An 11247-nucleotide genomic window follows, 5' to 3' on the forward strand; every position below is an offset into this window, starting at 1 on the left:
TGTCAAATTTTGACACGTCTTAAAAATGGCTGGAAACGACATATTATAGTGACCTTACATAGTATACAAGGTGGAAAAAAAGCTCAAAAATGTCTAAAGCGTTATTTAGCATGTTGAAAAAATGAAAAAATAGTATGTAATCTAAAATTGCACAAAAATGTTTCAGTAAAAAAGTCATACATGTTGTGTAAAATATGACCAAAAAGTCATATTATAGCGTGATGTTCAAAACACAGTAAAAAAGTCATTGTATAGCATGTAATCCAAAATATGACAAAAATGTCATACTATAGCATGTTGTCTAAAATATGGTTAAAAAAAAAAAAGTAATACATACATACAGTATGTCATTCAAATATGACTGTTTGGTCATATTTCGTGAGAAATACTATACTATGTCTGTATAGTGTGGAATTTCGTACAAAATATAACCAAAAAGTCATATTGTAGTACGTGGTCCAAAATCATAATATAACCAGAAGTCATCATGTAGTACGTCATTTAAAATACTGTAAAAACATCATAGTATAACCATCTTGTTCAAAGTAGTATAAAAGTCTTAATAAAAGATGTTGTTGTAACTTCAGAACATAGTATGTCATCTAAAATAACTATAAAAAAATTAAAAGTATAGCATATCTTTGAAAGCGTAAGAAGTCACATAATAGATTGTCATCTAAAAACAACATATAAAATGTCATACTGAAGTATGATGTCCAAAATACCATAAAAAAATCAAAGTATGCTTTTAAAAACAGCATGAAAAAGTAAGTACAGCATGAAAAACTCATAGTAAAGTATGTTACCAAAAACAACAATTCAATTCATTGGCATGTTGAGAAAAACTCCGAGCATAATATATTGTAAATAAAAGTCATTGCATGCTGAAAAAGATCATAGTACAGTATAATGAAAAAAAAGTCATAGAGTAGCATGTCAAAAAAGAAATCAGTGTTGTCAAAATAACGCAGAAAAAGTCATATTAAAATATGTCGAAGAAAGTATGCAATAAAAAAACACTACAAAATGCCATAAAAATGTCAGAAAAATGTAAGTTTCATGTCATACTTCGTGACCCCTTTTATTTACGGGCAGCACAGAGTTTTTGAAAGCAAGAGACATGCAGGTGGCACTTTGAGAAACAACGCTCTAACTCTGACCTATCGCTCCCTCCTCAGGGTCAGGCAGACCTACTGAAGCACGCCCGGAGTGAAGTCCAGGAGAACCTCAAGCAGATCCACTACGCTGCGCTCACCTGTAACCTGAGTAAAGGCGGATCAGCCGGCGGCTCCTCCGGCTCTGAGTCCAAGAGCAGACGCAGCCTCGAGGCCATTCCCGAAAAAGCCGTCGCAGAGGACGAGCTCACCGATGAGGACAACTGAAGACCCACAGTCTGGTGCTCTCTTGGCACCCACATACAGAACTCTGTTCCTGCCTCCTGAGCTCAAAACCCAAAGTTCTTGCTCTCTCCTCGACCACGCTGTGGCATCATCGCTCCGCACACAACAGTGTTTTCCCACATTCCATTATGTACATTCCTATATCCCGAGCACAGCTGTAACCTCTTACACTTCTGCCTTGTAATCATCAATAAAATACCACAACTACTCTAAAACACAAATCCTTCCCAAGTTCAGATCACAGAAAGTTTACACAAGTTTGGGTAACTGTCATTATTTCAAGTCACCAAAAGTTTAGCTGTACTTAACGCTGGAAAAGTATGAAAGATCTTAAATTTTCTACAAATTCAATGCTGCCGGCTATTATGTGCACACATCACATAAATCAGGTGTGCAAACTCATCAGGGGGTGGAAAAACGTGGGAAGGACGGAAAAAGGTGACAAAGGCCTCACTGCTATTGCACATAAAAGCCGCTAACACCCACTAAAGTCTAGCTTTTTAATGCAATGGGAATGCGTACAATCGGCATTCACAACTGGGTCAAATGACTCTGCGGTACACACAGGTTTTTATCGCCTCTGGCTCCAATCTGCATTGATGGGAGCACAACATTAGGGTGAATGCAGTAATTCCAGCTTCTTAATTGGCGAGATATGATGAAACGCTGCCACTAGTTAACCTCTGTCTCCTCCTAAGCATCCAAATACATCTGCACTGAGTCTGAAAGACAGATTGAATAAGTAAGAGATATATTAAGAGAAGAATCCAGGGAAAAGTTTTCAAAGACCTCTGTTCCTGCTGCCGTCTACAGTTCACCTGTTCTCCTGCCTGTCCGTGATGTCACATGGACACACCCACAAAACAACCCACAACCACAAAAGCTGACAGAAAGGCAGACTGGTGCGATGCAGCGCTGTGTTCACTGGCAGTGAGAATGCAGTCTATGGCCTATATTTAGCAGTTTTACCTGTGTAAAAACCTGCATGCATGCGCTAATTTTGGTGGGAAACAGGCGAAAGGTGTAAGAAGGATCTGAAAAATATAAGCCTTTAAATGTGGATTTCAGTCAATTTAAATATGAGAATATACAAAAAACTCAACCAACAACTCAATGTAATCTTACTGATACACAATTAAAGTAAGAATTCCATCAGTTCAGGGCACTAAAGCCAGAGAAACAAAGTCTCCACTATAAAAAAAAAAAACTTAACCTTTTTAGACACTTTCAGCCCTTCATTACACTACCTTTGAATAACCACAAATTCAAAAGCACTAATATATCATAATTCCAATATCTGCTGTAAAAACAAACAGTTTATGCTTCTAACAGCTGAGTTTCTTGACCCAAACTAAATTTTACAAGATAACATATGAACACATAATGAGAATGACCAATACTCATTTTTACAGAACAGAGCTTGAATGCAGCATAATATAACTCAGTACAACCTCAGTTAGCAGTTAGTTACGGGCATCGGCTGCTTGGAGCTAACGTTAACTTGCTCTCCTCCTCCTGATTTCAACACAGATTATTTGTTCACAATGTAAAAATTAGTAATAATAATCATAATACAGTATTTTTAAAAAAGCATGTAGAAGAAAGTCATAGCAGAGTATGCCATAGGATGGGTGATAACGCCAAACGATGGCCGACAGCATTATCAAAGAGAAATACAGATCAGCTTTTTTGATCACTTTTTTAAAAAAATTAACTACTGAAAACAACGACTGTCGATCAGAGTATCCTTATCTGGGTGTGCTCTTTTTAAAATCATTGCTAGTCCCCGACTCTGGCTGCTTAAAGTAGAGACGGCGCCTTCAAAAACTCATCAGATCTACATGAATCAAACAAATGATTTATTTTGAACTCAAAACCACGATTTTTGCTGAAAAGTTTGCAGCCCTGTAAACACATAACCTTGAAAACATGCGCAAATGTAATTGGGAAAATGATAAAAGGGATATCATATGAAGAAATGCTGATGATCATCATAGTGGCAGACATTAATCCTCACTTCACCTACAGTCCTGATGCATTAGTATGTTCCCCTCCCCGTCACATTTCCTGGGTGAGCTGGGAGCGCTGAGCAAACTACCAGCCACGACGTCTACGACATTGACCTACTGTTCAGAGACAGTGCACTTTTACTCAATGGACTGGGTTGTTACCCGAGGAGACAAAAAAAGAAAAAAAGAAAAGGGCCCTTGGATTGTTGTAAGAGATTTCTTAAAGCACAATTTTTTGGAGTTATGAATGTAACAAGACCGAGGGAGCGAAAGAAAAAGCGGACAAAAACGTAATGAATGAGAGTAAAGAGCTGTTTACAATGCTGAACTTGTCCATGTTCTTGTCTGCCAAAATAGTATAATATACTATGTGTATATATGGAGTTTCCTGTTACCTTTTTTTCTGCAGAGTGCATCATTTTATTATTGTATACTTGGAAATATAAGATTTATTTTATAAAAGATATATGAATATGTCTGTGGAAAAAACGAGAAGTTTTATTTGTCTGTAGATAATGAGGGTTGTCACTAGAAAGGGTGACCTCGGAGTTTTCCCGGCGGAGAGCTCCTACACGGCGAGACAGAAGGACTAACAATAGAATGTATTCATAACGTTTGTGGTGCAAACATCAGCAACGTCTCAACAACCACAACCAGCAACTGCATGAGAAAGAACCACGACTGCGTGTTGGAAACATGCACTCAAAAACAGTTTGGACGTTGACACATTTTCATATTTCAGCATTTCATTCGGGAATATGTCGGCCTTTATTTTTGGGGCACGGTCCTCTCATTTCAGGGTGCTAAAAAAAACATCTCTATGCTCCGAGTCTTCTATTGATGCAAAAAGTCATTCCACAGTCACTTCTGAGAGGTCTACAACCAACAAAAAGGTGCCAGATTTTTAGCTTTTTCCAGTTGTGCTCACAACCAACTCTACTGCTATTTAACCCTTTGAAACCTTGAAACCAAACACAGGCATATTTCTTTATGAAATATAAGAAGAAAGGCAATGAGCAACTTAAGAAGAAATGATCCAGAAATTAGAAAGAAATTAGTTTAAAGGACAAAAAAATGATATGAAAATTAACAAAATATAAAATGACTTTAAAAAAAAAGAAATGACACCCCCCCTCCCCACTTAAACACTATAATAATTTAATGAAATTAACTTTGAATATATTTTCATGATAATCTGAAATATTGTTCTCTTTTTATCACATTTTGTTTTTCCCTAACCTTGTAAAATTTCTACATTTACTCATTTCTTGCAATTTGTGATTAAAAGTTGATTAAAAACAACACCTCCTAGACTAAGAAAAAAAAAAATTATAATTATTTTAAATTTTAAAATAGTTCTTCAGAAATATTTCCTCAGCTTTTTTTTAAATACTCTAAATCTACCAATTTTTGCAATTTTTGGGACATTTCATGCCAAGTTTCTTATTGCCTTTTTCCCCCATGTTTTTGAAAGAAATCTATGTGCTCAGGGTTCAAAGGTTAAATATCCTGTAAAAGGTGTCTGAATGCAGCACAAAAAAGTGATGCATATTCAGGTTTCAAAGGGTTAAAACACCTCTAATGACAAATCAGCCCTGGCTGGTTTAAAAACTCATCCCCTTGTTTACTTGCAGTCATTCGGTTCAGTTATTTTATGGAGCAGAGTGAGTGAATACGTCTCACAGGAAACCAGCGTGACATGGCTGGATGCGGACTCTGAATGGGAGGCCATGCACAAAAACAAAGCCTATGGTTTCACTTTGATTGTGCAGTTTAATCTTTCAAAATGTTAAAAGGCTGTGTCCCCCTGTCCATCACTCGTGGGCTTTGCTACGTTTCATCCTGCAGTTAGTGCAGATAACCCACTTAAAGTGTCTCGAGGTTTTGTCTGGGGGACCGCATTTGGGACAGCTCAAGTGGTTCCTGTCCGCCAGACGAATCAAACGAGTCACGACGCTTTCATAACCCTTTGTAAGAATTTAAACTCAGGTCTGTTGAGAAGATGGTTATGAAGGATTCAGCGTAATAAAAGCTTCAGTGACAAAGTAGAATCTGATCCACATTTACCCTGTGATTTCATTGTGCCACACTATTTCTGCTAACTACAAAAACTAGCAAGTAGGAAGTGAGAAAGAAGTTTTTGCCTTTTTATAATGCCTTTTCCAAATATGTTGCTTCAATTGTGCTCTCGCTTGCCTTTCATTTAACAGTCCATATTTGTGTCTTTTATTTCAAATCTCATTCAGTTATGCTTATTGTAAGTTCTACACTGATTGCACTGAAAATGATCAGAGTACAACATTTGCCATCTTTACATTATCTGCACTCAGTGGCCAGTTTATTAGGTACGCCTAGTTAACCAACAGTCCTGCAATAAATGTAACTTTCAGGAAGATTCTCGTGTTTTTCACAAAACTGCTTTGAGATGTTAGTTCAATGTTGTGATCATTTTGTAGGCCGGAGTTTGCTGTTGAGTTGTGTTGCATTACACGGAAAGTTTTAATTTTTCTATGTTTATATGTATGAAAACAGACTAAATATTAGAAACACTCACTGCAGCCTGATTAAATTTAAAGATATCACAAACCACAAACTACCATTAAGCTGATTTAACACGTCTCTGAAATCGTTTTTAAAAATATCAGACATAAAAGTCTTTATTAAGTTGCTATTGGCATTAAAACTGTTACAAGACAACATTATTTCCAGCTTGGTGCCAAACAAACTGGCAACCAAGTGTTTTAAAAAAGAACCAATTTGCCATTTGTGGAGAATTAAAAGCACTTTCTGTAAATTTGCCTAAAGGCCTGTATTTGTGATTTACACAGTATTTACAAATTGACAACTAATGATAATACTACAGGTTTCCTACTGCTTAGGGCAAGTGGGACTGAAGAGCTTTTAAGACTTTTTTAATGAAACTTGGAAAAAAATTAAGACCCATTTTAGAGTAACCAATACTGAAGGAAAAAAAACCATCTCAATTACTTAAGGTTAGGGAATATTTTATTTAAATATTCAAAAAAATATTCGAACATACACATTACTCTTTGGTGGTGTTAATGCAAGAGACATATGGTAAATAATAATATTAATAATAATTATTATTATTGTTATTATTTTAAAGTTACCCAATATGTTAAGCTTTTGCAGGACTTAAGAAGGATAGATATAAGACATTTTAATACCAATTCTGGTCTTATATCTAGAATACTGGATTCAATGGCTTTTAAGATTGTTTAAGGATCCACGGGAACCATGTATTATTGTTAACATATTTTATTGTTATGATTGTTAAATAATTTTTGAAGTGAAAGTGCAAATTCACTGAAGGTTGTACATTAAACCAAGATTTTGTGACTAAAACCAATAAGAGGTGATGCAAACAGGATGTGGTTAATTTTACGCCGATGTTTTTCACACTGAAATCCTTCATGTGGAGAGAGAAATGCTAAATCGCATTTTGCAAGTCATATTTTATGTTAGAAACATTTGAGCAAAATTGTCCTTAGTGTTTGATATTGGTTTTTGTTTTTTTTTGTTTGTTTTTTTAATTTTTCTTTTTCAAAAATTGGTCTTATGGTCCATGCTGAGTGGCATTAAAATGTCTAAAAAAATCTTATATCTAAGTAGCTTTAATGTGGCAAAACCCTGTGATATGCTTAAAAACCAATGAGATTGTATGTTATAAAGCAGTTACATGTCTTCTAATTTGAACATTTTCCAGCTCTTTAAAGAAACTATAAAGTACATGACAAGTAGCAGATACTCAGTTAAGGCTTATTTATCTTATCAGCCTTCTTAGCAAATCTACACATTAGCCTTAAAAACGATTTTGGCATAAAAATGCCCACAGCTTGCCTTCAATTGACTGTATTTTGGGACATGTGCTCTATATTAGTTTAATTGAAATAATCATCAGCAGCAAGAAATTAATTTACTAAGGAAGTTCCAAACATTGAGTATTTCTCTTGACACGAGAGCATTTGGACTGTTAAATGAAGCCTGAGCATGTTTTTACATGTGAGTCTGCAGCTCTGTTTCTTTTCATTTCCGCCTTCACTGTTCACAATGTTTGGTTTTAAATGCCGTCCACGCCTCCTGCAGATCACACGTCAAGACTAATAAAATGTTGTCTCTGAATTTCAGTGCTGTGCCAGTCGGCGTATTTCTAATTGTTGTCGAGAGGATGAAAAAAAAGATGCATTTCAACTGTTCTCATGTCTTCATCTGTCAAGTCCAAAAAAAAAAAAAAAAAAAAAAAAAAAACCCTCGGAATAAACAATGTTGGATAGATGTGTGTCTGATGTGTTTTTGTATTCAACTATTTGTTCTGAAAACAGCATGAATAAGTAATCGCCCTGTTTGAAACAGACTTTGCTCTTCTCGTTCCTAAGCAATAGTTACGGCCGTGAAATCCCATCCTGTGCTCTCTTACTGCCCACTGACTCGCTCCCTCCTCCCTGCGGTAACCCGGTCGATGCTCCACCCAGCACCAGCCCCCCCCCCCCCCCAGGCTGCAGCGTGTCAGGCTGACCTTCCTGCTCCGGTCCTCCCCCGTGCAGCTCCCTATTTCCCCACTGCAGCCCGCTCAGAAAAGTAATTCGCATCCGCAGCTTCTCCCTGAATCACTTTATACCCTCTCCTCGTGCTCTTACTGCAGGGTTCGAACGGTTATGAAAAACCTGGGAAAGTCATTCAATCTGTGAATAGCAATTTCCATTCCTGGAAAACTTTTGAAAAACTAAATATAGCCTATTCATTTTGGAAAAGTCATGGAATTTTGTTACCAAGCTGTAAAACAACATGATTTGTTCAACGACCGACGGCAATTTAAAAATTCACAAATACTACAAAAATAATACCAATAATAAAAATAACAAACAGTCCCTAAGTTATGCCTGTTATACATATAAAAAAGCTATTAAATGACAAAGAATTTTTTTATTGTCACATGTACATCGAAATTTGTCCTCTACATTTAACCCCTCCTCTACAGAGCAGTGAGCGGCCGTGTGCAGCACATAGAGACTAACTCCACGTTTTGGCAGCGTGTTGGTCAGGAGCTCTGACAGAACATCTACCTAACAAACAGGTTTTTGATATTAGAACGAAAAAGCACAAATAAGAAGCATCGACGGTCGTTTCAGAGAATGTATGATCTCTAACATTCGCCTCTCAAACCCGGTACACACTGTGATTTTGAGCTGTCCAGGATGAAAGATGACGATTGTAACGGAAACGTGGCGATATCTTTGGTCGTGGCTCTAAAACAGTGGTCCCACGTCTCACAGTGAGAGGCTCAAGAATGTCACTGTCGTGCGATCAAAGACAGCCTGGGATAAAATTCTGACTGTCAGAAATTTGGGAGGACAATGTCAGTGTGTGACTGCTGTTACGACCTCGTCTACTAACCAACGGACACGAATGCAGCATGAAGAGACGCAGCAATGAGCGCTACGCTGCTAAATACTAAATGCTAGTAGTTGCTAACAAATACTTAAGAGGTCTGACGTGCCGAGTCGACAGCGTCCACATTCTCCTCCCCCTCTTCTTCTGACTTTTTCGACACACATAAATGCCACAAAAGCGAGGGCTTGATTTGTGTGTTTACATTTGGCTCTCACTGCTACAGCTCGATGGGCGTACGTCGCAGCCTGAGATTAAGAAGTTGATGTCATCGCACAGTCTGCATACATCAAACTTAATGTTGTACCCGAGTTTTTAAGATCCACGTCACAGAGTGTAGCTGAACTAAATTTAAAAGATTGTAAAAATCTCACAGTCTGCAGGAAAATTCATGGAAAAGTCATGGAAATTACCTTGTAAAAATGAGCATGAACCCTGTTTTCTGAGTCATATATGATATTAAACTTAATATTTTTGTGACCGATGGTCCATGATAAAACCAGGAAGCCATCTTGGACTCTGGGAAATTATAACTGGCATTTTTCACTATTTTAACACAAACTGTTCTCCCACTGAACCTGCTGACAGTGAGTCAGCCTGCAGATAAAGTCTGCCTGAACCTTTTACCTCGGCGAATTGTAGCCTATGCGATCATTTTTTCCATCATTTTGACTGTATACCCCACAAACCCGTCTCACGGGGTCATTTACAGCGCTGTGCTCTTTCACACGGACTCGCTGCTGGGCTTAAATGTCATTTCTCTCGCGGCTGATGAGGCCAAATGTGGGCCACGTTTGTGAGATTACTGCGGCGCGTTGAGTGGAAGGGACGGAGGACGGATCAATAGCCCGAGGGAAAGACCGAAGACGGGGAGAAGAAGAAACAAGGTGCCGGAGAGAGAAAGGGATGGAGGTGTTGATGCATTCGGTGACCTTTACTCCATTTGGGACCTCATCTGTGAAAGGTATCTGGAGGCTGTCATGGCGTGTCAACCTCGTCCGGCTGGAATCCTCTGCAGTGACACACGCCGTCCTGCCAGCGGTGGATTTACCACAGGATACAGTGACATCGACCACGATGATCTAAACAGAAAACATCTTCACTGAGAGCATGTGCTGCGCAGCCTTTTGTTTTACACGTTGTCCAAACATTTCCCGCACAGCTCGTCTGAGTGCCACCGCTCTGCTGTAAACACCAAGACGCTGATTTAAGTTCGGACACGGCGCTCGGGACCAGACCCATCCATCCGTCCATCCATTCATCGTCTCCGCGCCGGCGTTGCTTACTTCTGGGAATGTGTGCTTCTGGCCTCGTCTGCTTTGTGTGACGGCGGCTGATTCATTCCAGACGATGTTTACAGTCCTGCGCCGTGGCTCTTGTATTGTTCTCGAGCCCGACTCGATTTAAGAAGTCGAAGCTTTAAACGGTGATAACTCCGCCTGCTTCTCAGTCAGGAATTTGAGTTTGACTCATTCAGGCGCATGTTTTGACATTAAAAAAGGCCACTATTATTACATTGTCACATTTCAGGTGATGTAGCTGTTGAACAAAAAGCGCTTTTCACTGACAGTTTCCTAAACTAAACCTGCACTTTGCCTTTTCGTTTGCATGAATCAAGTTTTAAGCTACAAAAAAAGACGTGTTGACTTGATGGTGGGCAGAAAGAAAGCTGTGTTTTCATTTTGTTTGAAAGACCTGCAGTACTGACATTATATAATGTTTAATGATTCCCAATGAAAGCCATCTACGGCTTGAAAGATGCAAACAGGAAACCCTCGATTTGAACTCTCCTGTAGCTATTAAAATCCATTTTGCCGAATTAACCGTACCCAGACAGTAACACTCATCAAAAAAAAGCTCTTTTAAGAGTGCATTAGAGGGCCATTCTGGTCTATTTACATGTTCTTTACACACATTTAGCTAGTTGCGGAGCCGTCCGTTGAGACAACAGAGCAGAAGGAACAGTCCTGTGTATTTATGTTTGCACTGCTTATCAGCCAGTGATACAGCAGGCAGGCTTTTAACTTTTGATAAGAGGAGCGATCATAAAATTGCTTTCAATTTACAGTGGCTGCCAGCTGATCGAAAAGAAAGGAAATACAGAGCGTACCAGTCGCATGGACACAGTCCTCAATCATAGACCGCGTATAAAGATGAAAAACGTGTCTCCATTCGCTCCTGCTAGGGATGCATGATATTGGATTTTTTGGTGATATCTCGATACGTAACAACCTATTTTGCCGCAAACCAAAATCCATGTATCTCTCTCCTGCAGTCGAATTAACACCATATTTTGAATAGTCTAGTCATGATAGCCCACCAGCAGATGGAGACATAAAATACACTGTTTTGCAGTGTTCAAAACATTTATTTATTGCACCAAATAAGAAAAATACTACAACTTATGGTTGATGTTTTTAACACGTCCA

At 38.4% G+C, this 11247-nt stretch overlaps 1 protein-coding gene across 1 annotated transcript in view; it reads left to right on the forward strand.

Annotated features, from left to right (window-relative positions):
• LOC121945445 (inactive phospholipase C-like protein 2) overlaps positions 1 to 2134 on the forward strand; it is a 76440-nt gene extending 74306 nt beyond the window's left edge. Inside the window, exon 6 of the mRNA XM_042489603.1 lies at positions 1179 to 2134. Coding sequence (XP_042345537.1) covers positions 1179 to 1382 — 204 coding nt within the window. The 3' untranslated portion in view covers positions 1383 to 2134. The remainder of the gene's footprint in view (positions 1 to 1178) is intronic.
• Positions 2135 to 11247: the final 9113 nt, after the last annotated feature.

The sequence above is a fragment of the Plectropomus leopardus genome, chromosome 7, assembly GCF_008729295.1.
Source record: "Plectropomus leopardus isolate mb chromosome 7, YSFRI_Pleo_2.0, whole genome shotgun sequence".
Classification (NCBI taxonomy): Eukaryota; Metazoa; Chordata; class Actinopteri; order Perciformes; family Serranidae; genus Plectropomus; species Plectropomus leopardus.